This window comes from Mauremys reevesii, linkage group 4 (assembly GCF_016161935.1).
Source record: "Mauremys reevesii isolate NIE-2019 linkage group 4, ASM1616193v1, whole genome shotgun sequence".
Lineage (NCBI taxonomy): Eukaryota > Metazoa > Chordata > Testudines > Geoemydidae > Mauremys > Mauremys reevesii.
The window spans coordinates 132820810-132848322 of record NC_052626.1 but is presented as its reverse complement, the minus strand read 5'-3'; the positions used below and the strand labels follow the sequence as shown (position 1 = coordinate 132848322).

At 43.5% G+C, this 27513-nt stretch overlaps 1 protein-coding gene across 3 annotated transcripts in view; it reads left to right on the top strand.

Annotated features, from left to right (window-relative positions):
• DSTYK (dual serine/threonine and tyrosine protein kinase) overlaps window positions 1-26999 on the top strand; it is a 59655-nt gene extending 32656 nt beyond the window's left edge. For 2 of the 3 annotated variants that reach the window (XM_039535796.1, XM_039535797.1), the window contains exons 3-13: window positions 4748-5411; window positions 10856-11088; window positions 11644-11727; window positions 15653-15829; window positions 16238-16367; window positions 17442-17598; window positions 18369-18501; window positions 20227-20340; window positions 20910-21024; window positions 22037-22171; window positions 24651-26999. In XM_039535796.1, the coding sequence (XP_039391730.1) occupies window positions 4748-5411; window positions 10856-11088; window positions 11644-11727; window positions 15653-15829; window positions 16238-16367; window positions 17442-17598; window positions 18369-18501; window positions 20227-20340; window positions 20910-21024; window positions 22037-22171; window positions 24651-24838 (2130 nt within the window). In that variant the 3' untranslated portion in view covers window positions 24839-26999. Of the gene's footprint in view, window positions 1-4747; window positions 5412-10855; window positions 11089-11643; window positions 11728-15652; window positions 15830-16237; window positions 16368-17441; window positions 17599-18368; window positions 18502-20226; window positions 20341-20909; window positions 21025-21235; window positions 21308-22036; window positions 22172-24650 lie in introns of those variants that run through there. The other variant, XM_039535798.1, reaches the window with a different exon arrangement.
• The last annotated feature ends 514 nt before the right edge of the window (window positions 27000-27513 follow it).

Sequence of the window (27513 nt, the reverse complement as noted above, 5' to 3'; positions counted from 1 at the left end):
GGGCTAGTCTACACTGGGGGGGATCCATGTAAGATACGTGACTTCAGCTATGCTATTCTTGTAGCCGAAGTCAAAGTATCTTAGTTTGACTTACCTGGCCGTCCTCATGGCAGCAAGTCGACTGCCACGGCTCCCCTATCAACTCCGCTTACTCCTCCTGCCAAGGTGGAGTATGGGCGTCAATTTGGGGATTGATTTATCGTGTCTAGACGAGACGCAATAAATCGATCCCTGATAGATTAATTACTATCTGGCGGGTAGTGTAGATGTGGTCTAACAATAGTGTCTCTAATGAAGATCTTCAACTTAGGGCTTGGCTACACTGGAGAGTTGCAGTGCTGGTGGAAGCTTTACAGCGCTGCAACTTAGTAACTGTCCACACCTGCAAGGCACATCCAGTGCTGCAACTCCCTGGCTGCAGCGCTGGCTGTACACCTGGTCTGCTTCGGGTATAACGAGTGCAGCGCTGGTGATGCAGCGCTGCTCGTCAAGTGTGGCCACACACCAGCACTGTTATTGGCCTCCAGGGTATTAGGAGATATCCCAGAATGCTTTTAACTAAATTACTCTTTGTTTTGTTATGATGCCTTTGTTTTGTTGTGAACTTGGGGCTCCGGGAGCTGCTTATCTGAAAAACAAACACAGCTCTTGTTTGCTGTGAATGAGGCAGGCAGGGGGATGAATGTCTACAGCTAGTGTTTGCTTGAGGAGAGAAACAGCACGGCGGGAGAGGGGGAGAAAGGGAGTCCTTTGGAGCAGCTGCTTATCTGGTCTGCAGGCTGTTTGCATTTAAGAGTGAATGAGGCATCGGGGAAATGGTCAGATTTTGCAAGGCAGGGAGCAGACACACAGTGTCAGCTCCAAAAATCCACTCTCTCTCTCCCCCGCTCCCTGTCACACTCCACTCCACCCCTCCCCCCTCTTTTGAAAAGCACGTTGCTGCCACTTGAATGCTGGGGTAGCTGCCCATAATGCATCACTCCCAACAGCACTGCAAATGTGCCCACACTGCAGCGCTGGTAGCTGTGAGTGTGGCCACACACCAGCACTTTCCCTACACAGCTGTACGAACACAGTTGTAACTCCCAGCGCTGCACATCTGCAAGTGTAGCCATAGCCTTAGATAGAATCTTGCCCTGTTTAAGATGCCTTCCTAATGTTCCTTCTTGGCTGTGAAATCTTACTGGTTGCACCGTAAACCGAAATGCCAAAAACTGTATTTAGAATGTTGATACTGTACTTGTACTCAATGTCTAATTGTCACTGAAGATGAAATGGTATGAAGATTGCAGACTCATCCCACCCAAATGACATTGTTGCTGTCATCACCATGCTTAACAGCTCATCAGTTGTCATCAGCCACTTCCAAATAGTAGGTAATTCATTAACAACCAGTAGAATGAAGTGTTGGAGCCACTGGAGTGTTAAGCTAATTGCATGATCTGCTTGGCTGAGCTCTTGAAGCCCAGAGAAGGGAGTGGTCTAAATACAATACTGGGAACTAGGAACTGAGTTCCAGTCACGTCTTGGACACTGACTCACTCTGACCTTGGGCAGTTCACTTAATTCAGTACCTCAGTTTTCCTGTCATTGAAATGATGTGAATACTTGACTGTCTCAAATTGTTAATTCTCATTAGTTTTTTCCTGCTTCAAAGTACTCTACAAATCTGTAAATGTTAAGTACCTATACCTCCCCTTCCAATTCATCAAGCCATTTCACCCATATGAAAACTTAACTCTGTAGTACTTGAGAAAAGAAGGCAAGTATCTGTTACAGAGGTGGCAATAAGTGACTGGCCCAAGTGTGACTTGTTTAATTCTTACTAAGAATCCTGTGGCACCTTATAGACTAACAGACGTTTTGCAGCATGAGCTTTCGTGGGTAAATACCCACCAACGAAGTGGGTATTCACCCATGAAAGCTCATGCTGCACAACGTCTGTTAGTCTATAAGGTGCCACAGGATTCTTTGCTGCTTTTACAGATCCAGACTAACACAGCTACCCCTCTGATACTTAATTCTTACTGTGTTGTAATGCTTATTGATGTCCATATGCAACATTCAGTGGGCATTATGTCAGTAATCAAAGTATTACAGTTCTGACCAACCTCATGACAGCTATTGGTGCAGTCATTTGGGCAATTATTCCACAGGGCAGGCATTCTCCTGGAGCCTTTCCATCTATGAGCAGTGTGGCAACACCATTTGTAACTTTAAAAATATGTGGTCTAACTCTGTAAAGTTATACCATATATGAATTTTACCTGTAGCTAATAATGCAGCCTCCTAACAGTATTTAACTCCTATTTAAGTGGTAGAGTCCCAGAGCCACACCAAAAACTGAACTCTTACCTTAACAGCTGAAATGTTCAATGCTTGAATCACTCATTAGAAACACAGGATATGACTGGCAACCTAGGTGGGCCAGTCTGAACTTGGGTATCTCTTCTAGCAGTGGCCAGTGCTTCTTTCACCATAGGCAGGTGAAGAACCTACAAACTAGTATATTGTGGGAAGGATGAGGGACAAATTCACCACTGGAAGTGCCAGGAAGTTAACTTGTACTTGATTCTTCTTGGCTTGCATATCTACAAACTTGGGCAGTTTATATTGTCATCGTATTTAACCCCACTGTAGTAATGGTCACTTAGCCATTTTCATTTATGCAATAACAGGTTGTAGTAGCAGTGGATAGGAGTCTATTCAGGGCAGTAACTGTGTGCTTGGAATACATGCCAAAAGTTGAAAAGAGGCTGGATGCTGGATTTTTCATGAGTTGTTGATTCTGTATGGCTCAGACACTTACAGCTGGTCTAAAGAGGACCAGCACAAATAACTGCAAAATGGATCAACAAACTTCTTGAAGCTTCTAGCCAGAAAATGTAAAAGCTCTCCTGCACGTCCCCACACAGCCTAACATTTACCTGACTGGCTGCTTGCATGTGTTGTGATGTGCGGGTATCTTTGTTTTTGCACCTGAGAGAGGGGCTAGCAACTGTTGGGGGTGGGGGGGGAGGTGGCTTCCCCTCCCCCTCCCCCCTGTGGTAAAACTAATGGACCATCCCTGATTTTCAGTTATGGTCCTTAAAGATTTGGTTCAAGGTCAACAAACAAAGAGGTGAGTGAAGCTAGTTAAGGTTTTTCCATTCTTTTTCCAAAGGTACAAATTCAGAAGGCATCTGCTCTTAACACTGACTCAGTCATTGATCAGACTCTTTGAGTTTTTAAATTGTTTTATAACCACCTGTTGGCCAAATACAGTAAACAAGCGTGGCTGCAACACAGCCTTAAATGAGAAGCAAACTTTAGTGGTGAGTGGTGTCTTATTTTTAAAATTAGAGTGAGGATGTTGGCATCTTGGACAAGCTTCTTGAGAGGTAGCATGGAGGCCTGAACGGTGGTGGTGGTGGAAATAGTTATAGAACAGCCTTTTTTTCTAGGTCCGTGGTTCTCAAACTGTGGGTTGGGACCCCAGAGTGGGTTATGACCCTGTTTTAATGGGGTCACCAAGGCTGGCGTTAGACTTGCTGGGGCCAAAGCCGGAGCCCCACCACCCCAAAGACCAAGCCTGAAGGCTTCAGCCCTGGGTGGCAAGGCTCAGGTTACAAGTGCCCCCCCGCCACACACCTGGGTCTAAAGCCCTTGAGCTTCAGCTTTGATCCTACCTCACCCAGTCCCGCCCAGGATGGTGGGACTGTAGCGGGCTCAAGCTTTGTTCCCTGCTCCTGGGGGTCATGTAGTAATTTCTGTTGTCAGAAGGGGGTCACGGTGCAATGAAGTTTGAGACCCCCCCCCCCGCTCTAGTAACTAGTTCAGTTCCAGCTCTGTGCAGTAGTGAGTGAAAGCCACCTCAGTATAACTTTGCATTAGCATATGTATAATGAGTAGATGCAATTGAATTTCTAGTGTCCAGAAATATCTGCACACTAACTGCCCTTTGCTGGCAGTCTAGAAATGGACCGAGAACTGAATAGGCCAGGGAAGCTGAACTCCCTTCTGGCCCTAAATGGGGGTTTTTCAAGACAGGGTTGAGTCATGCCAGTGGATAGCAGAGAAAATATAGCACAAGCTGCCCATAGTTATTCTTGTGTTGCAGATCAACTGATTTCATTCTCCAGGCTGGCTCCTAATTCTCACTAATTCCTATCCTAAAAATCATCATAGTATTTTAGAAAACCTTCAATGCTGAATCACAAAAATATGGATCTTGTCAGTGACTTCAATAGCTTTTAGCTGATTTGAAGCATTCTAGCCATATCTCAGCAAGAGACGACAAGGAAAAATTCTAAATGAAGTGACTCAAGTGAAAAGTCTGAAATATTGAAGTGAGCTAGGATATATTCTCAGTTCTCAATCTTTCACAAAGAAAGTGAAATAAGTCAGCTCTTGCAAGACAGAGAGAGGCTTGAGATCTAAAATAAACCATGGATCCTATACTGCCATGTGAAGCTTGGGCTGGATTTGAACCTTGTTTGCTGATTCCAAGGCTTCATTGTCTAGTATTGCTGTAGACACCCAAAAGGATGAGAAATAGCCTATAAAAGTCATTATTCAAGGCTCAATACAAGGATCTGGGAGAAGCTCCAATCAGCCCCATGGACTCATGAGAATTGCATGTTTAGACCATGAAATGGGTCCCACCACAGGGATGAACTTTTAGTGGGGAGAGGGAAGCTGGGAGAGTTACTAGCAGGGTTAATTGCTAAAACTTCATTGTGATTACTTTATTTTATTACTCTTTCAGGAGGTGGACATTGTGGTAGCCCCGTGTCGGGGATTCCAGTCTGCTGAGGTCACCTTGGGAGAGTACGTGAACCATGTCTTGCCTGTCGTCACCTTTGCCATCAGTGAGGCTAAACTGTCAGCATCTGATGAAAACGAACTGCGGGAAATCAAAGAGAAATTCTCTTTGCCTGTATTCTTTTGCAAAGTGCCGGAGTCAGAGGCTGAACTGATTTCTCCCAAAAAGGCTGAGAATGAGAAGTCATCCCTCTACTGTCAGCTGATGGACCTAGACTATCTGAGTACCAACCACTGCAGCTGTGGGGCCCCTAGTTCTGATGCCAAAGCCCAGAGCATGCTGGTGGAGCAATTTGAGAAATTCCGCCTCCTGAGCACTTTCTCCAGGCAGGTGCTGCAGAAGCACCTGGTGGATGTAGCCACCATCCTGAACATGGTGCACTGCCGCTGCCTGGACATCTTCATCAACCAGGCTTTCGACATGCAACGAGACTTGCAGATCACCCCAAAACGGCTGGAGTACACGCGCAAAAAGGAGAATGAGCTCTATGAGTCTCTGATGGGTATTGCCAATCGCAAGCAGGAGGAGATGAAGGACATGATCATAGAGACTCTCAACAACATGAAAGAGGAGCTGCTGGAAGATGCTGCTAACATGGAATTCAAAGGTAATCTCTGGTAAGAGGAGAGAGATGGGCAGATATGAGGATGACTGAATTTATAAGCCCCTCCACAAACTTTGCTTCCTGGGCCAATGTAAATGAGGATCAGACGAGGTCTACCTTCCTCCGTGACCTCTTCTGCATCATCAAGTATGTAAAACAATCTGCTGGTAGAGTCTGCTACACTGGACTATTTTCTCTAAGCAGATCACTGAAGTAGGTGTGAGCACAGGACTAGACCAGGAATGCCTGACTTCTAATTGAGTCTGACAGTGATTCATGCTGTGTAGACTAGAACAGGCTACTTAGGCCTAGCCTACCCAAAGGTTAGGTTGACCTAGCTACATCGTTGAATGGTGTGAAAAATCCATGCCTGTGGTTAAGCAGATCTAACCCCTGGTGTAGACAGCACTAGGTTGATGGAAGAATTCTTCCAATCTTCTGCTTCTCAGGGAGGTGGATTACCTATGCTGACAAGAGAGCCCCTCCCATCTGTGTAAACGGTGGCTACATGAAGCACTACAGCAGCGCTGGAGCTGTACCGCTGTCGTGTTTCAAGTGTGCACAAGCCCTTGGCCTCTTTGCCTTAATGTCCTATCTTACAATGGGAGACAGTAATTGCCTACATTAGTGGTGGGGAAAATGGTTGAGTAGTCAGAACTGGATAATAAAAATCAACTTTTTTTCAGCAAAAAATGCAGGCTTGTGATACCAAAACATTTTGCAAATTCATGTTGACTTTATCAAATTGTTGGTTATAGAGCCTGTTTTTTCAGAATTTTTAGAACACTTCTCACTTTGACACCTTTGAATCTGCTTTTCTGGAAACTTCCTTTAATATTATAAAAATAACTGTAAAAAAAAAAAAATCTAAAATAGAAACATTTTGTTTGATCCCCCCCAAATATTTTTGCCAACAAATTAAAAACAAAACAAAAACCCTTCATTTTGGTTCAGCTAAACCAATCTCTTTAATTGTCAGTGAACTGAAATATTGCTAGTTTGCTTAGCTGTAGTTGTGAGGATTGATAGTAAATCTCTAAAAGAAAACTGTGGAGCGAAAGACTCTACCCTGCACTCCTAGAATTTAAAGTCCCTTTCTTTTTCTTTCACAGATGATGACTTAAACAGCTTTACAGTATCAAACCTTCTAAAATAAAACACTTCTATATAGATGCCTGGTTACCCTACTGCTATCTTTGTTTCCTGCTGACCTCTGGGCAGTCACCCGGCGGTGCATCAGAAAGCATGGGTTATTGACTAAAAGTCTATTTGGCATGCTCAACACATGGTGTGGGTTTTATCCAGGCTGCAATTTTATTAGTCAAATTACATCCGAAGTTCCCATCAGGGACAGTTCAGTGCAGTCACTTGCACCACGGTGATCCTTTGTCAATTTATGGAGTGCTCCCACTGTAAGGGAGTCAGTCATCACACTAGAAGGTTCTCAGGGCACCTCCAGCTGCCCACTATCATCCTTTTTTTGGGTGACCTTGACAGCCAGACAGCACTGCCCTGAAGAGCAGTGGTGGGGCAGTTGCCCCATGGTAATATCCTAGCCCTTGGTTTGCATTTGACCTGGGGTGGGGATGAGGAAATAGACATGTTGCCCCATCTCACAAGGAGATAGCGGGCATCCAAAGGGTATGTTACTGCTTTGGATCTGGAGCCTAAATCAGAGAATTCCTGCACTGGGCATCTTCCAAAAGTTGCAACAGCTAAACAGTTCTCACATAGGTTCTAATGGTGACCTCCAGGAGCAGGGGAATCCCAGCCCTCCTGTTACCCAAAACTCAACCTCTAGGTCTCTCTGTGAGGAAGGTGAAAGCCCCAACCAATCTTGGTCAGTTTGGAATGGGGAAAAATTCTTTCCCATCCCCAAAGTGGCGATAGCATAGCCCACAGTGACCTAATAAGGAAGGGTTGGGGTGGGCTGATTGTTGGGAATTAGTAAACGGGAAGTGGCCCTGAGCACAGGTCTCAATCCTGCACAACCTCCACCTCACCCTGGAAGTTGTATGTGGGCGGGAAATCTCCACTGTCCTTTTTGCCCTCTCCCATCGTGGAAACCACCAAGCTCAACCCCAGCTAGGTTTGGGGCCCTTTTTTGGGAAGAGCCAGCAAAACCTTCTCTGTTCTTGCAAGCTGAATGCCATGGGTTGTCTTTTTCGTTTTTGAAGATGCACTTCCTAGTGAGGTGTAACTTCTGTTGGTAGCTTTTGAGCTCCAGGAGAGAGGGGTTTATTAACTGTTGTGAATGGTTAAACTTTAAGTACCTTATTCTCTGAGTCTTTTGGTCTGAGGCACTACAGTCACATGATTAGCTACAAATGGGTGCTTTGATGTGGCAGGTTCTATAAAACTTTCTCTTGCTTGTCATGCAATGGTTTGCAATAACTTCCAGTTCTTCAGGAAGGAATGTTGAGATGGAAATGCACTTTGAAGAGACATGAAAGTTTTCTGCTTGAAACGAAATTGAAAATAGCTTTAGGCTGTAAGATTGGAGGAAGTTGTTTGCTTTTCTTTACGTTCAAAAGGCACTGAGTACTCTAAGGAGGCTTCTAAATCTCTAGACTTGCACTTCAATTTTAAAACTGGAAAACAAATGTGTGCAGCCCTCTAGGAGAGATGGAGGGTGTGGAATAGAGCACCTGCTACAAAGTAGCAAATGAGCAAGTGGAATACCATGTATCCAGATTTTTGTCTCTGGAGTGCGGTCATCATTAGCAGGGAGGGAGGGAGAAGGCTTATTCTGTGACTTAAAATGTTCTCTTTGTATCATTCATGTAAGTACAGCCATAATCACTAAGAGTTGATCTACACTGCAGTGTTGGTTTGAGTTAACTCTGCTTGAGTGAGAGTGGCCACACTGAAATAACACTTGAGTAACGGTGTTTGTACTAGTGTCCTGGAGTAATTGAATCCCCACTGCATTATTAGTTTGAGCATCAACAGCACTCAAGCTTCAGCTCACATCCCCTGATGGGCCAGCTATCTAGCGTTTAAAGCATCATTTAACTGGAGCTAGAGACTTTGTGTGAATGGGAGTTGGGTTATGGGAAACACGTTGCACTTGGAGCTAGACAAGTCCTCGGGCTTGATCTGTGCTGCAACCAAACTGCAATGAGATGTGACTGCAGTTTGGGGAGGCGTACTGACAGCTAGCTTTAATCTAGCTAGTGCAGCGAAAAATAGCAGTGAAGACATGATTGCACAGGCTAGCAACACAAATATGTACCCCAAGTACTTGGTAAGCTTGTACACCCTATGCTGAAGCCTGAGCTGATGCGTCTTCACTTTTTTTTTTTTAAAGCTGCGTTAGCTAGTTTAAAGCTAGTGTGAGTGTGCCTACTTGCGCTCTAATCGCTTCTTCAGTTGCGGTGTAGACGTAGCCAGCCTTCAGTGTGCACGCTGCTCTTTAGAGCTTGGCATTCAGGAGGGTGTAAAACCATACTACAGTAACTTGAGGACCAACAGCATTTGAGAGAGTTTTTACTGCGGGAAGGACGGTAGATTCTCTTGTTGCGGCCTCTGATGTCATAAGTCAGTCACTTGATTTATGTTTAAAGAAGCTAGAATCTCCCTCTGGATTCTGTGTTCAAATATAGGTCTCCAGCCTGACCTCTCAGCATTGCTGTAGAACTGGGGAAACTGGCTATGGTGCATACACAGTAGCAACTTGACCAGCTAGATACCTATTGAATAATACTTGGCATTTTGTATACCAAGCATCGAATAAGCACCAGATAATCTTTCTGTGATGTGAAGAATAATATGGCGGAACTGAGGTACAGCAATAAGTGGCTTCCACAAGACCTTGCTTTTAACCGCAGATCTGAGACCAGATTTCAGTTCTGACTGGGAGATCTCTGATTTCAAATGCACATTACAGAGGGCAGGGTAATCTTGTCACCTTCCATCTTGAGGGTTAGATGGAAGGTTGGCAAGTGCATCACAAGAGGTGAGACTCGTATGGCAGCCCTCTGAAAACAAGCTTTAGTGTCCAATTGGGAGCTAATTATAAGCTCCTTGGGGCAGGAGGGCCCCTTTTGTTCTGTCTGTACAGTGTCTAGCACAATGGCGCTCTGTTTTATGACTGGGCTACCACAATACTACTGCTAATAATAATCCTAATCCTATAAATGGAAACAAGCAGGCACGAGCATTGCAGTGGTGTGTATGTTCTCACAGGCTATTAAGTCGGCTTGAAATTGCAGTAGGACACACAAGCGATCAAAAAGTATGTTTAGAGACTTGTTTTGAACTTTTTTGCATTTAGTGGAGCAGATAACTTTTCACTGAACTTAGTTCTCAGCACTAAAAAATTCTGTGTCCGAAAATTAACTGGAGGGGGTGAGATTGTGGCTTTGGAATGTCTGGGAATCACTGACTTAGTTAAAAACAGGCTAATGGCCTGAATTCCCCCACCCTCCCAAACCACCGTTTGAATATGGTTCAGAAACTACCTTCTCTCTGCAAAGAGAGTTGTTCTCTATGTAGAAATGCTTTGCTCTTTTTTTGGTAGCCTGGAAACATTTGCTAGTTGAATAGTGAGCAAAATATTTAGTCACATCAAGAGCAGGAATGTATAAAACATTCCTAATACTTCTCTTACTAAGAGTTGAACAAAGACGACAAGTACACAACTAACTTTGTTTAAAAGTGAAAACACAGGAGTCAAATGATGAATGAGTTAGCCTTTCATCTCTGTCTTGGGTCCTAGATTTAGTATATGGCCCTAGGGATGGAGTGGAATGCATGCTTGGAGAACAAGCTTGCACAACTTCTGCCTGCTTTTAAGCCTGGCTTGTTAAACACTTGACTTGCACATAGGGTGAAACTCCTGCACTCTACAGACCATTAAACAATCTGGTCTTTAGAGGTATTAATCTTCTTTTTATAAAGACGTTGCAGAAATCATGACTATCCCAACCAAGTTATGGCTGAAAACATGGTAACTGTTTAACATGGTGGCTGCTAACAGGGCCCTTTCATGACCAGTGATTTTGAAAGAACAGTGCTAATAATAATACTTCAGAACATCTCTTCTTTCTTCCCTGCCCCTTCTACCCCCTCTCCCCCCAATAAAACAAAACCAAAGCCCTCCCCACAGTCAGTCAGTCTTTTAATCTTACTATAACGCTCCCTTGGGAGCAGTGGGAGGGCCCCTGTTCACATTGTTTCAACTACCTTTCTTTCACAAACCATTGTTAGCAGCAGTTTGTCCAATAGCATGAACAGGACCTAGAGATCAAAACTCAAGATAATTTAGTGTTAGAAGGGGTGGAGAGTGAGCAGAAACTGTCCAGACAAGTGCTGGAATAAGCTTGTGCTGTAGTAGCTTTGCAAAACACACAGTGCAGCAGCATCTCATGTTTGACAGCTAATAGTATAATTGTAATGCCTTTGTGCTGTATCTGTACAAAACTTTCCTTCCTTCCTTCCTACAGACATCATAATTCCTGAGAATGGGGAACCTGTGAGTTCCAAGGACATTAAATGTTGTATTAAGCAAATCCAGGAACTGATCATTTCTCGGTTAAACCAAGCGGTTGCCAACAAATTGATAAGCTCCGTAGACTACCTGCGTGAAAGCTTTGTGGGGACGCTGGAGAGATGCCTGAGGAGTCTGGAGAAGTCTCAGGATGTTTCAGTACATATCACGAGCAATTATCTCAAACAGGTATGGTAGCTCGACCAGTTGCTCAGAATTTTCATAGCATTACTTTTTTACAAAGTATTTTGTTGGACTGTCACCGCAAGACTTGACTTTATCTTGATAGAATAAGAGAGCAGCACTAAAATACAAGGAAGAATTGGGCAAGGCTATAATGTACAAGCCCTATTAAAATCAATAGAAGGAAGCAGAAACCTTTTGAGTTACGGATGTAGTTGCTAGAGAAGAGGGGGTAGAATTGGAGAATCATCGGTTCTCTTCTCAGGCTTGCTGTATGATTGCTGCCAAGTCACTAAACCTCCCGCTCGGTTTCCCAGTCTGTAAAATGACGATAATTACCAGCCTATGTAAGGGTGTGGTAAGGATTAAATACACGGAGTAGTCTGGTCAGGTAGGCTGGGGGCCTCTGCAACATCCAGTATAGACCATTGCCAGAGGCAAGATACAAGATTTGCAGGACCAGTGCTTTTATTTGTTTTAGGTCAGTTTTCCATACAGAATCAGAATTAAACAAGTCATAGTTCCTACTTTACTAATTTCCGCCCCCTCTCCTCACTCCAGATACTAAATGCAGCCTATCACGTTGAAGTCACTTTTCACTCAGGCTCATCAGTAACCAGAATGCTGTGGGAACAAATCAAACAGGTACAAATTTTCTACATTCCTTTCTGCTTGGACTGTAAAATAGACTAGTTACCATCACCCCTGACTTTCGCATACTAGAACAACAATGGAATGTTTGGATTATAAACGCTGCAGGGATTGCTTATGAAACTGATACTAAATATTAATAACTTCTGCTTGTCTGCAGAACGTTCTGCAGAATCTTGCTACTTTTTACAAACCATAAATGTGGAAATTAATGTACCCCTAAAAGTGTGTTGGATGCTTCACAAAGCAAAGAATTGACTTGACAGTTGCTAGTTACAAGTGTTAAGGCAAACCACTATTATTCATTGAGTGAGTGTCCATACAGATTTCGCTCTTTGTGCATGAGATTGGATTTTTTGGGACTGTGCCTGGAGTACCTTCTTGTTCCTCATAATGGAAGGCATAAGGGGCGGGGGGCAGCAGCCATCTGCAATCAGTTCCTTCTTACTGCCCATTGTGGTTCCTGCATAGGTGTTTCTAGCTCTTTATGCAACTAGTACATTCATTTTTTTCCTCTACTGTAGGGTGGGGTGGGGAATTTTGGTCTTTGTCTAGTGTTGATTGATAGGTTTTCTTTGCCTGTTGGCTTTAGTTACTTAATATTAAACAGAGTAGTGAGAAGGTTTCTTCTACACAAGGAATCTCTTCCTTGTATAGCTCGACCGTACAAGGGCAGACCCTAAGTCATTGGGGTTCAAGGTCTGCCCATTCTTCACCTGTTCCTGTGAATGACTGGCATGCCCAGTGTCTATTGTGCTTCAGAGCAGTGGAGATCTGGCAGAGTTCAGGAAAGAATCTGAGAGGCACTGGAAGATCATCAGGGATGCAGAGCAGCCCTCCTGGTATCCACTCATTTGTCATCCTCACTGTCCGTACCAGCCATGGCAGTACTGGTCTCCCTACAAGTGAACCTCTATTCTAGGAAGTCAGCTTCATCCACTTTCTCCAGAGCCAGATCCCCCTCACCAAAGAAGCAGTGTCATAGGTTTATTCCCCACTTTGAACTTTAGCGTCCACAAGATGGGGACCTGCATGGATTCCTCTAAACTAAAATCCTAGTTTAGATCTGGTAACGCTGCCGCCAACTAGAGATTCCAGTGTCTTGTACACTCCCTGTTTCCCCCAAAACTTTCCCTGGGAACACAGATGCAAACTCCTTGAATCACAACACAAAGGGAATTAAACCATTCCCCCACCTTCCTCCCCCTCCCCTAGTCGTTGGGAAAGGTACCTTGAATCAAACAAAGAGGGATTCCCTATCCCCCTTCCCTTCCCCTGAAAATCCAAACAAGGGAAGAAATCAATCAAGTTCTAAAAAGAAAAGGATTTTATTAAAAGAAAGGAAGAAAGTACATTATCTCTGTAACACCAGGATGGAAAAAATTACAGGGTCGAACTTATAAAACTGGAGAGACTTCTCTCCCCTTCTTTCTCAGAATAATCAAAGTAAAAGCAAACAGAAATAAAGATATTTCTCCAGCCAACACACAATTGCAAATGCAGAAATTAATTATAAGACTAATCTGCCTTTTTAATACTCACTATAATGGATAGTAGGAAATACTTCAGGAAAACTTGGAGAACTTGAAGATATGTCTGGCCTCTCTTAGATCCAAAAAGAGAACGGCAACCCAAACAAAGAACGCAGCCAAAGACTTCCCTCCACAGAGATTTGAAATTATCTTATCCCTTGATTGGTCCTCTGGTCAGTTGTTCATCAGGTTACTGAGCTTGTTAACCCTTTACAGGTAAAAGAGACCTTAACCCTTAACTATCTGTTTATGATAAGCAGTCTCCAGCTTCTCTCCGGTCTGTGTCAGCTTATGGAAGGTGAGAGGGAATACAGTGGAGATTACTACTCTCCAAAGATTTATCAGCCTCTGGCCATCTCCATCTGCAGATTGAAGTAGTTAAGCCCCCCTTCGCTACTTCTGTGGATGAGCTTAAAGCCCTTCCAAGACCTTGCTAAAAGTGGTGGAGACCCTGGATATTCCACTGGAAGTCATCCAGAAGCATACTGAGTGTCTTCTGAATGTCCTGCAGCCTTCCTCTGCAGTGTGACTGGCCATGCTCACTGGTGACTGACCACTTGACTTGGCGTACATTGGCCTCAGTTGCAGCAACATCAAAAGGGGCTGTTGGATACCAGGTGCCTGCGAAAGGGTTTGAATTTTTTTACCAACACCCTACCCCTGGGACTCTCCATGAGCTACCTGCACTATAAAAAGTTGAGGCACCAAAGCCAGTCCAAGTCTACCCCTGTGGATAAAGACCCCAATAACTGAGATCTATTTCAGGAAGAAGGTATACCCCCTTAGCAAGCCTTCAGATATGAATGGCAAATGATCAGGGGCTGCTGTCAGAGAAGGACTTTCTGTTATGAGACACTTTCCATTTTTATGGACAGACTCCTGAAGGGCCAGCACAAGGAATCGAAATCTCTTATAAAGGCCAGCTCACTGCCTGAATGGCACTTCAAGCAGCATTTGATGCATCAGCTGCAGCAGCCAGGTTCATGGCTTCAGGCATCAGGAAATCCACTGGAAGTCCAAGTCACTATCAGCCCTCCCATTTGAGGGCAACAAGCTCAAGTGAAATGGATGAGGAACTTAATTCCCTAAAAGACTCCAAAGCCATCTTGAGATTCTTGGGTCTGTATGTCCCAGCCCCAGAGAGGAAGCTACCATGATACAGACAAACTAGTCTCAATACAATCCACAGCTACTGACTTTAGAGCAGCTGAGGAAGGGGTAGTGATTTTACTGAGTTTGCCCCACAATGTGGGGCTTCAAGCAAAAATGGTGTTTCGTTTGTGTTTGGGCAAACCTCCCTCAGCTCCTCCTTCCTCCAGGCCTCTCTTTGACAACAGCCTATCCTGCTTCCAGAAAGCCTGGGATGGGATAACCAAGGACTTGTGAGTCTTGATGATAGCAAGGGGTATCCCCCAAGTCCCTCTTCAGGGGCCTTTCTCGTCAGAGGCTGAGGGCGTCCGCCTCTTGCTTCATGTAAATGGGAGAGGTAGAGGAAGTTCACACCCCCACAGAGTTCAGGGGCAGGGGACTTCATTCCTACTGCATCCTAATTGCAAAGTTGGGAGACTCAACACTTTTCTTTTAGCCATTGCTTCAAATTCTGCATGGGTACTGTGGACTTTATAATCTCCTCTTTGGATCCCATGGACTAGCTCACTGCTCTTGACCTTCAAGATACGTATTTTCCCATCTTAATCCTTCCAGCTCATGGATCCCTGGCAGGAACATCCGTACTATCAGCAGAGTTCTACCCTTTAGTCTCTCAGCATCCCAATAGGTGTTCACCTAAGTCCTAGCTGTGGCAGCTTCCCACCTGAAGGCAAGGTATCAAGGTGCATCTGTAATGGACGATAGGCTGGTTGGTACAGGGGAGTTCCCCCAGCAAGTGACAGACTTGCTTCAAAAGACACTAAACTGCTTTTTAGTCACCGAAGTGTGGAATCTTTGTGGACAGTAATTTGAATGGTTACGTATAGTAACTGTGATTCTTCAAGATGTGTTGTCCACAAAGATGCCATGACCCACTCTCCTTCCCTGATGATTGGAGTCCTGCTCCTAGGGGATCCCGATTGGAAGGAATGGAGTACAGGTGCAGCTGGCCCTTCCTGCTTAGCTACAGGGAGCAAGGGGGTGCTTGGACTGCAGATTTGGCCCCAGTGAAACACTGCTATTGAAAAGAAACTGGACTTGTGCACATAGGGCACCTGCATGTCAAGAGTAAAAGCTGTATGGGCAACACATCTCAAAGAATCATACTTTGCTCCTCTTTCTGAATCCGATTCTGCCCTCAGATCAGCTCTTAAGATTTCAAAAGAAGTAAGTAGCATATGAAGCCTGAGGGCAAGATTTGGCCCTTCAGTTTAATTGGTTTAATCCTGTTCTGTTAGATAATTCAGCGGATTACCTGGGTCAGCCCACCTGCTATCACCATGGAGTGGAAGCGGAAAGTAGCTCAGGATGCTATTGAGAGCCTCAGTGCCTCCAAGCTGGCGAAGAGCATCTGCAGCCAATTCCGGACCAGGCTAAACAGCTCTCATGAGGCTTTTGCAGCCTCTCTGCGACAGGTAGGTGTGGGGCTGTGAGGTGGGCAGTGCAAATGCAGAGCACCATGAGGAGAAATAAATTGGGGTTCCTGTATAGTGCCACTCCAGGAAACCAGAACTGTCACAAGTGAGATGGCCAAAGGGTGGGGGGCAGAATAGTCAGCCCATTGCCGTCCTCTTCAGTGTGGAAGTATTGCCTACCTAGTGGGAGACACTCTGGCTTGTGATGCTTAGGCTTCATCAGCATGGCAAGCTAACTTGGAGCCCTCCCTGCAATGAAGTGGGTGCCCTAATGAAATGACCCATCTTGAAAATGGGACCCGATATGCTCCAGTGTCTTACCTTGCTTTCACCTTTTGCTTCTGTGTGAGGCATGTGACCATGTAGAATGACTCTACACATACCATCTCTGGCCTTCTGTCTTGGTAGCTAGAGGCTGGCCATTCAGGCAGGCTGGAGAAAACGGAAGACCTTTGGCTGAAGGTGCGGAAAGACCATGCCCCTCGGCTAGCCCGCCTCTCGCTGGAGAGCAGGTCTCTGCAGGATGTGTTGTTACACGGTGAGCACCTACACCTGATCTTCTTTCCAGAGTCTCTTGGGAGGGTGTCTTGGATTAGTTCTGTCCTGTTTCTGTAGGGGTTGGGGGAGCAAGCTCCTCATCTAGCTGTAGATTATTATACAAGAATAGTGTTGGCTGGAACACTAGTTTTCTTCGGGCTTTGCTTCTAATTGACACGTGCCAACTAAGTCGAAGTATTGGGTATGGTTGCTTCTAATCCTGCAGGCCTATAAAAGGGAAAAACCTCACTCATCTTCTAGTATAGGACTTTGTGGGAAGGCTGATCGGAGGCAGTAGGATAGCTAAAAACAATTAGTTTGTAGATCCAAAACTGGGAGAGTTCTATGGGGGCGGGGTGTAAATTAGAGAACTCTTTGCAAGGCTAATTGTTTAAATCAAATATACCTCAATGCTGTGCTCATTTTTAAAAAGAAAAACTTTTCTACAAATTCGTGGGCATAACAGGAACTTTTAGGAAGGCTCGATAAAGGCGCAGAGATTTGTTTTGAAGACTTAGTCTTAAATCCTCTGAGAGACTCCCTGGGATGATTCATAGGATTGATAATGGGATATAGAACCTTCAACCTCTGTGGTTATGGGATCAAATCCAAACTCTATGGGTACTGACCAAAAAGCTTGTCTGAGGGTTATGTGGCTTGTATGCTGCTGGCTGGAATGAGTCCTGCTCACTTAGAGACTGTTGCTAGATGTCTCCTGTGTTGGCAGTCTCAGATTAGACAAAGGATTGAATGAGCAATGAAGATAGAACTCCCCTTTTTCCTCTTTGGTACCTCAGCATATGGGGGTGAGTCTCCCCTGCAGAAGAGTCCAGAGAGAGCTTGTACAGGGCTGTTACTTGTTCTGCAGATGAATATTGTGGCCTATACCAGTTCCAGTCTAGCACTGACCTAACAATTTAAACTACCTGATTTCAAGAAGGACCCACCTACCTCCCCCTGAATGTGAAATACTAGCTCAGTTCATGGCATCATCATAGCCAGATACTTATGCTAGAGGGGGAGAACATGGAAACTTTACTTCTGATCAAACTAACACATTGCTGTGTGTTTGCAGGTAAACCGAAGCTAGGCCGTGAGCTGGGCCGAGGGCAGTATGGAGTGGTTTACTTGTGTGATAGTTGGGGGGGCCATTTCCCATGTGCACTCAAATCAGTCGTCCCTCCAGATGAGAAGCACTGGAATGACCTTGCACTTGAGTTTCACTATATGAGGTGTGTATTGGTAAACTCTCCTCTAATTTGCAAATGCCAGCTGAACCTGGTTAGATTCCAGTAACTATGCAGGCTGGCTTATATGGCTTGAGGCAGAGAGACTTTGGTCCAACGTAGTTCCTTACCACTCCCAGTGACTTGGTCAGTGCTGAGGATTGCCACTAAATGCTGCACAACTTTGAGTGAAGACCAGATAACTGTCAATGCTACTTGTAGAATAGATAAGACAGTGCAAAACTCACCTGCTGCCCCTCCTCATCTCTCCCTAGGGCTGATTCTCTTGTGTCTGCAATACTCCCATTCCCTGCTGATTCCTCCAATAAAAGCCCAAAGTTAGTATTGCATGGTGTTGCACACTTCTCACTGTCCTGGCCTTGGTATCTAATGTACTGGCTCTCCCTTCATCTAGTACTGAGCACTCTTTCTGCCCAAAGTGTGCAATTCTGCATTCACTGAATAAAATGACAGTGGGACTACAATGTAGGAAACGTAACCAGCCTTCTCTGTATAGAGCTGCCTCTGCTGCAGTGTAGACCTCCTGTTACAACACACTGACTCAGTTATCTGTCCTTTGCTGTAGCCAGAGTGGTGGTAGCATTGTCAGTCATCTCCTCTCTTACCCTGCTACGCTTGTTAAGAGCCCAGATGTTGGGTGTCTTATAAGGAGACTAGGCTTGATTTAAGAGGGCAGGAGGGGGAACTGGGCAGAATTGTAGTCTAGGGGAATATAGTCACATTGTCTATCTGTTGTGCTGATTTTGTTTCTCCAGGTCTTTACCAAAGCATGAGCGACTGGTAGATCTCCATGGCTCCGTGATAGATTACGGCTATGGGGGAGGTTCCAGCATTGCTGTCCTACTGATAATGGAACGGTTGCACAGAGATCTCTATACAGGACTAAGGGTGAGAAGGAAAAATGGCTGGAAGCACCAACTGAACTAATAAACTGGTGTAGAAGAAAGTTATTGGTCTGTTTACCACCTTCTGGTGTCATTTTCCTCAATATATTTATAACTGAATTTAGTCGGAGCAAGTATGTGTTTAGCAATACATGGAAGGCATGTCATGCATCCATATACAATCTCGGCAGCACTCAGAGTGCTTAGAATGGCAAATTACTTAACTGTGACTGCTGCAAATTTTGTGTTTGCCTGTAAAATGTAGCTTTAGCTAGTTCTGGTCTGTGATTCAAACAGGAACCTAAATGCTAAAGTGGACAGTATCCTTGATTTGTAAAATTTGGGCTACAGAACAACCATAATACATCTGAGCACATTCTTGGAGAACTGTTGACATAACTAGACCCAGTTTTAATTATGGAAGCTCCTAAAACATTATAGATCCAATTCTCCTTTATATGAAGGCCCTCTTATACAGCTGGAGAGGTGTAAAGCGACGTTAGAGTAGCTGAGAATTCAGGCCTGCAAATGGCCATTTTAAGTAGAAGAAGCTATGTTGGCCTATCTTACACAGGCTACCATACTGCCAGTGTGTCTGACAGTGAAAGTCCCCTAAAAGGGAAGTCACTAGCTGAAGGCTCAAATGCTAGATGGAATCAGTACTTGAATTTGCAAAGGTATAACTCTCAGCTTTTGTGTGAGAGGTCCTGTTCAGGTGACTTTTCAGATTGCTCTTTGCGGCTATGTCCTGTAGCAACTTACACTTCCAAAATCCCTTTCAGGCCAGAGAAAATTTTGGGGGAATCACTTCACCAATGCAGCCAAAATGAAGTAAATCCACCTGTGGGGTGGACCGCAGCAGTTGTCTAACAGAACAGTGATGCAAGACTATTTGGACCAGAAAGTGAAGAACACTTTTTTGCTTGACAAACCCAATTGAACAGTTGGTGCTTCAAACTGTTGTATACAGCACAAAGACGGGATGCTGTACCCTGTGTCAGTATAGCAGTAGAACAGACAAAACTAGTTTGATTTAAACACACAAAGGTATAAAATATAGGAATAAAAAAAAACTAGATTTGTGTGCTGTAGAAGTGAAAGGAAACATGACTTCTTGGGGGTAGTGATCTAAAACAAAGATCTCTCTGAAGATCTTATAGTTGCATTACTGTAATAGTTACATAATGCTTCAATGTGGCTGAGACTACTGTACTGTGTTTTGATCTGGCCTGTATTGATAAAGATGGCATAAGAGATGCTGCATCGTTTGATCTTTAGCAGCTGACAACTTGGAACATCTTGGACACCTTACTTTCAGAAGTCATGTGGTCTTTTTGCTGTTGGCCCATCCATCCCTTTCATCTTGTTGGCCGCAGCCTTGGCTGACTCCATCAAGCAGTTTAATAGCCACTTTGGGAGTAAATAGTGGGATCATGACCGCATGTTTCATTACTGAGCAAAAGAACTAAACAGACTAGGATAAGCAGATTCCATGTTCAGAACCTAGTGAAACTAATGTACCAGGATCTTGGCAACAAAAGCAGCTCATGCCAAGTCCATTCCATTGCCTGGCATGCACGGAGCTCCTGCCAGAGCCATGGGTGAATGTGTTAGAGAGTCACTTAGTAGCTAGATAGCATTTACCTGGAAGGACAAGGAAATCCCACAAATACAAAGTAACTTACATTTGTAGGATTAGTACATCATCCTGTGTGTGCCTCTTCCTCAGGCTGGGCTGATACTGGAGACACGATTGCAGATTGCTCTGGATGTAGTTGAAGGGATCCGGTTTCTGCACAGTCAGGGGCTTGTTCATCGGGACATCAAACTTAAAAATGTATTGGTAAGGGAAATCTTTTTACACTTCACTTTCTTTTGGTTAGTCCCTAAAAGCCTTTTTCTCTCCACTGCCAAAGGGAACTAATAAATTGTTCATAGCATTGACAGTAAATGGAAATAATGGCCTTATTCACTTAGATGTTTCTGTAAGAAGACTTACGAACAAATGCTTTTCACTTTGATAGCACTTTTCATGAACTCTCCACACTCACTACAAATATTAGTGTTACAAAGTCCCTGTGAGCTGTAGAAGCATTATTATTATTTTGCGAGTGGGATAGTGACTTGTGTGAGGATAGTTTGTCACAGCTGGGATTAGATTTAGGAATTTCTGGTTCCCAGTCCTGTTCTCACACTGCTAGACCATACCTCCTGGTTAATAAAGATGTAGAAACTTGTAATGTTAGTTAGGACAGTAAGAGAGTGTATAGCAGTCAGAAATTCAGAATAACATACAAACTCCCAACAATTCAAACACGAATACATTTTGTAAAGTTGCTTTTAATATGAAAAAGCCAATAATAGGGTTGAAAGCATGATTAACCATCACCTGATGTATGGATGGCTCTACAGCTTGACAAAAAGAATCGTGCCAAAATCACGGACCTGGGATTCTGCAAGCCTGAGGCCATGATGTCTGGCAGTATTGTTGGGACACCCATCCATATGGCTCCTGAGCTCTTTACAGGTAAGGTGGTGAATGGAATCTCCTATTGACTGTCTGCAGCTCCAGTCCCAAAGGCCCAAAATGCTGTACTATGCCTTTTTAACTCTTGAGGGGGAAAACCTAGTCAAAACTGTGGTAGACTTTGGTTGCATGTGGCGTGTATTTAACTTCACCTTCCTGTATTTTCAGTCTAAGTGATGATCATCTCCATTCTTTTTTCCTTTATGAGAAGAGCGGTTACTATGGGATTCATATGACCTACAGAAGTCAATAACAAATTAATACATTGGAAGGGCTATTGGAGGTATTTAGTCTCTCTGGTACAAACCATTTAAAAAAGGTTAGCTGTATTTTTAGGGTCTGATAAAGGGTTTCTTACAAATTGTAGAAGTAGTTTTTAATACAAAAAGTTGGGGGAATTCAGAGTTGGGGATGACACCTAGGCTTATTTCCCATCCTCAAGATGAAATAAATCTTGACTCAAAATTTGACTCTCAGCATTATGGTTCTAACGCAAACTATTTTTCCTTTTAAAATTTATCCCTCTCCCCCCCCTCCCTTTTTCTTTAATTTAAGCCTTTTTTTACAGTAGTTCCTAGAGGGCTCAATCAGGATCAGAACCCCATCGTGTTAGGTGCAGCACAAACATGTTACCAGGAACAGCATCTTTTAAGATAGACTGATCACAGCAAACCTGTTTGTGTGTACTTCAAAGGGTAACATGCAGATGCTCCTGATTTAATAACAGTGTTCATAATTAACATGCTAGGTTCTGATCCTGAAAAGACTTAAGCATCTGCTTACCTTCTGTATACTGTAAGTAGTCTCGTGGGCTTTAATAGGACTGCTCTGCGTGTAAGTCTGTGAAGGAGTAGAGGCCTTAAGTTGTTTTCATGCTGTACAATAACACACACCAGACTGTGATGCAAACACTCAGATTAGTTTTGTACCTTTTATTTTATATTGGTTTCAAACTCTGGAGACGTTCATTTGTCCTGTTGATCAAACCTGTTTGTTTGCTCATTTGCCACAGGGAAATATGATAACTCGGTGGATGTTTATGCGTTTGGTATCCTGTTTTGGTACATCTGTTCAGGACACGTTAAGTTACCAGAGGCCTTTGAGAGGTGTGCAAGCAAAGACCACCTTTGGAACAATGTTAGAAGAGGTATGTATGATTTATGCTGCATTGCTGTTAGGTGATCTACTACTGTGTGAAACCTCCTGGAAAAGTAAATCCTTTTTACCCCCTTCATTTTTCCTTAACTAGGAACTGAATTTCCAGTCCCAGCCTCCCTATGGATTTAGTGGCCTTTGAGTAAAAAGTGCACTGCTGACTGTCACCCTCTAAGAGTATAGATGGGTAAATGGCACCTGACACTTTCCTCTCTAAAGATGAGCTGTAATCTGGGCAGACTTCAGTGGGATATGCTGAAGGCATGTCACTTAAGGTCTAACTGAAATCTCCCTATCTACTGGCAGAGTTCTAAAATAGCTTCCAATAAAACACATCCTGTCCCTGCTGATTACTGTAACTGTGCTAGCACAACGTTTTAAATGCCATTCTTGCCTCAAAAGGACGATGTATTAAGGTTAGAAGGTAGAGTAAACCACATCCCAGAAACAGCCAGACATGGCATAATCCTTTAAGGAATGCTTAATTCCTTGCTGTTTCCAGACGCCATCAGAATCCTTCACACTCAAGTGTTTGACTAGGTGCTAAAACTGTAAAATGCTGGGGATGGTTGAAAAGTTTTTACAATGGAAGACTGTCTATTATCATTTCCCATTCTGAGCAATGAATTTCTGCTTCCCAAGTTAGAAAATAGTTTAACAGGGCAGTTGCTATCCTGTGGTAGCACATACTTTCCGTGATGAATCTAGTATAAGAAAGTGTCAATGCATTTACCTTCTTAAATTCCTGTCCACAACTTTTCCATGTATGAGAGAGACCAAATCAAATGGAACAGGAGTACTTGTGGCACCTTAAAGACTAACAAATTTATTTTAGCTTGAGCTTTCGTGAGCTACAGCTCACTTCTTCGGATGTTCCATTCTATGCATCCGAAGAAGTGAGCTGTAGCTCACGAAAGCTCATGCTAAAATAAATTTGTTAGTCTTTAAGGTGCCACAAGTACTCCTGTTCTTTTTGCGGATACAGACTAACACGGCTGCTACTCTGAAACCTGTCAAATCAAATGGGTGAGCCATGCATTTTCTCAGAAGGAAGCAAGATGTGCATTCAGTCTCGTGTTCCAGGACCGAGTTCTGCAATTGTTGGCTAGCTACTGAAAAATATCTTTTCCCCTGTACTGTTAAGTTTTTTCCTGTGGCCAACTGCTTCAGTGGAACTGAATCATGCATGTCCATACTTGGCTTGGTGCCTCCTGCCATTACCAGCTGAGAGATTTAACAGTACACACTTCTACAGCTCCTAAAACCCCATCTGAAGTGACTGGGGAAACTGCGTTGGGCACTCTATTAATTTAGATGGACTAAATGGGCCAAAAGTATTAATGTAACTCAGTATCAGGAGGTAGCCATGTTAATCTGTATCCACAAAAACAATGAGGAGTCCGGTGGCACCTTAAACAGCTTTATTTGGGCATAAGCTTTTTTGGGATGGAAAAACCCACTTCAGATGCATGGACTGAAAATTAGATGCATATCTTATGATCATAAGATACCACAATAACCTATCACAACAAATGTTGATGGGAAAAGGTAAGAAAGGGAGGTCGGCAGACTGAATTAGTCCAAACAAAAAACCCTATTGCTATAACCCGAGGACTGTGTTAAGATTGTGCCTGGTAGACAAGAAAAGTGTAGAACCAAATATCAGTAAATCAAAGCTGGTGTGTCAGAAACTAGGTCTAATTGGTGGACCAAATCATGAGGGGACCACTCCTGATTGGGGTCCATAACGAAAAGAGGCTTTGGGGAGGGGAAAAAACTGGCTATGGGAGGGAGCATCACCATCCTGGCTGCCACCCCCCATGATCTCTTGGGTCCCTGGCCTTCATCATCGTGATCCTGAGAGGGGGACCCAGATGAAATCACCAACTCTACTGGCTCCAGCTAAATCCCAAATACCACCTGGGATGAAACAGGATTGACCTTCACCACCACCACCAGCCCATCTCAACTAACTTCTTCTCCTTTCTCCCAAAAGGACAATTATTTATCATTTTAAAACTGTCAAACAGAGGGATGGCCCTTCTAAAACTCCTCAGTGTAAGGGAATAAAGGATATTAATTGAAAGCCCTATTTAATACTTTGTCCTTCTTTCCTGTATCCTTTATTAAAGGTTAATAGGATTTTTAATGGTGTTTGCACCATATGACTAAGTGACCGGACGTTCCTATATACCAAACCTCAGACCTTGTTTAACACTGTTTAATGTTGGATACTTATGATCTTAGGCTCACTTTTCCCAGGGAAGCTCCTAATATTAGGATAAATTTCTAGGCCCAATTATCACAACAGCACCTTCTTTACTAGGAGTGTCTTGAGAACTGCTAACACTTACTTTTCCCTAGCCACTATAATCTGAGTCAAAGTGACTAACATCAAAGGCTCTCCTATGCCTATTTAGTCAGGATTTTCTAGCCATTACCAGCCCCTGTTCTTTCTTTTAATTTTCCAGGAGTACGCCCAGAGCGCCTCCCTGCATTTGATGAGGAATGCTGGCAGCTGATGGAAGCTTGCTGGGACGGAGACCCTTCCCAGCGTCCCCTCCTGGGCATTGTCCAGCCCATGCTGCAGAGGATCATGGACAGACTGTGCAAGTCAAGCTTTGAACAGTCAAACAAAGGGTTAGATGATTCTACTTGAAGGAAACAAGAAAGAACTGTTTTATTATGGGAGAACTCTGACCCCCTACTTGCAGATATCTTCTTTGAAGTAGCTCTTGCTGGGTAACAGGAGTTGCACTGGAGCAAACAAAAGATGTCTCGCCTCAGAGCATTGTGGACATTCCAACTTGGGTAGCAGCCAGAAAAATCCACTCCAGTGCACAAGTTACCCTGGCCCCCATTTTTATTACAATGATTAAGTGAATAAATAAAAGATGGAGCATCCAGGCCATTTGGACTGCAAGGGATCTCTGCTAATCCCCTCCAGATTGACCGAAGGAAAAGCATCTGGTGCTTTAGGTAGCAACTGAGTCACTAGGGATTTATTACTGCAGTTCTCACGCAGTGGTAACGGTTGAAACCAAAATATCTTCCATCTGCTGCTATCTGTGGTTGACCTTTAGTATATCCACCAGCTTTCCTTATCCTCAAAATTTGAGCTTGGATGGTTTGGGGGACAAATGACAGTAACTACCTGAGGTGGGGCCCTTAGGCTACAAGGGGTGGGGGGGATATGAGTGTCGTTGTGCATTAGCTGCTTACAACACTCAGTATGTTTACATTGACAGGATCAAAGCATCCACACTTTACCTAACGGGGAATTTCTGCATTCCACTGCAGCAGGAATACCCCAAAATCATAAGCTATCTGACTCTCTTTTTTTCCTTCCTCTTATTTACTTGTAACCTGAGAGACCACTTTTTGTAAACAAGTTATTGCTTCAAATAACTCTGCTTAATAGTGGTTGTTGGGGTGTCTAACCTGGCCTTTCTTTTAGTCTTTTGGTAAGATGGGGACTTCAAACAAATGGTTCAGAGAAATTGCACATAGTATTTATAGAAACACAAAACATCATTAGCAACTATTGACTGATGTCCAAACCCACTGGAAAATTACCAGTTTGTGTTTTTAACTAAAATGCTTTCCTTGTTTTGAACTAAGTGTAAAGGCAATGACGGTTTTAAATTCTGCTACTGACATTTTAAATAAGATTTCTTCAACTTTTTAAAGTCATTTGCTGGGTGAAAAAGTACCCAAGGGAAAACAGGTCTGCCATTCTTCAGTGTGCGGGTGGAAGGGTGCAGGGGTTGCTGTGTCCACATCTGATCTCTTCACTTCCTTGGGCTTTGCAGTTTGGTGGTATTAAAAATTGGAGGTCAATTGCAGGGGGTGTGTGGGGCAGGACAGTCCTGATACCCCTTACATGAAGGGCTCCTTCTGAAAACACACCCTTGCCACAGTGTTTCCTCTGCATTTGGTTGGGCAAGGTTGATACTTTGAAGTGCTTGGGGATAGGTAGGGGGGCGGGAGAGGGTAGAAGGAGGGAATCTGAATGGAGAACACAGTTTGTATGTGTGAGGAAACTGATTACTTGGCAGTTTGTCCCTAGGTATAACAACACCCCCCAGTGCAGGAGATGGGGGCAGGCAGCGGCTTCATTTTAACAGGAAATCTAGCATGCCATGTGCAAAGCCATGCAGGGCTGTGAAATTATTACACCGTGCTGCTGGAATTTACTGGGTGGTACAAAGCAAGATTGCAACCAGTCCCCTTTTGCCTGCTAAACAGCTTGAACAAAGGAGAGGGATAAATAACCCTGCAGTGTTACTCAACAGTCTAGTTTAACCCATCTTCTGTATGCAATAAAACTGAAATAATGCTTTTTAAAAAAAGATTGCTTTTTACTTTATTACAGACGATGGCATAAAAACTGTCGTCATAGTTCCATAGACAGATTGCAGCCTCTCCAGTAACTTGCATGGAAATGGGCAGCAGCTATAACTCACATGCACAGAAAACCCAATCTCTTTTCAAAGCAGGATTATTACTAGGAACTTTGCTGCCTTGGTGTATGTCTGTGCCACCAGTGACTTTAACAGTATTAATCAGTTTTATATCCGTTTACCTTATCCAATGGTGGCTAGTAACTACGTTGAGAACTAGAAGAGTCTAGGTCAGTATTTTTGCAGCTATAGACATAGTTTGTGTAACTAAACAAAAAAAAATGAATAAAATGTAAATCTATATATACAATTCCAGAAATGTCTTGTATAGCTTTCTCCTATGTGGCACCTTCCTGACTTTTATCCTGTGCCTTTTTAATGTTGATTGTAAGTACTTTGAAATCCTTTTTTTTTTTTTTTAAATTCCCCTGGGATTGTTTTATGTATCCACCACACATAGACCTGCACAAGTTTTCCCACATTTAATACACAGCCACTTTCCTACACACTTTTTTTTCTGTTGGGCACTTGACCTGTTGCAAAGCAGATTTCACATCTTTTTTTGTTTTTGCTTCAAAAGTAAGAACTCTTCATTAAAGCAAAGGAAAAACAAGATGCATAAATGATCCCATTAAAAGGCTCTACTAGCTAATGGTGTAACCAAAGACAGTTGTATGTGAGTTTAATTCTAGCAGACTGAAAGACAGTAACAAACTTGGATATTTGTTAATGTTGTGTAATTGACAGCTAGTCTTGTATAGAAATACAGAGCCTATCATATGAAGCAGGCTTCATGGCCTGTGGATGAATAGATAGATGTACTATAAAATACTTAAACACTAGACTGTAAAATGTACCCTCACAGTTAGGCATGTAGAAAGAGCTCAGTGGTGTTTAACAGGAATTCTGGTGGCTTCTATTTGTATGTGGA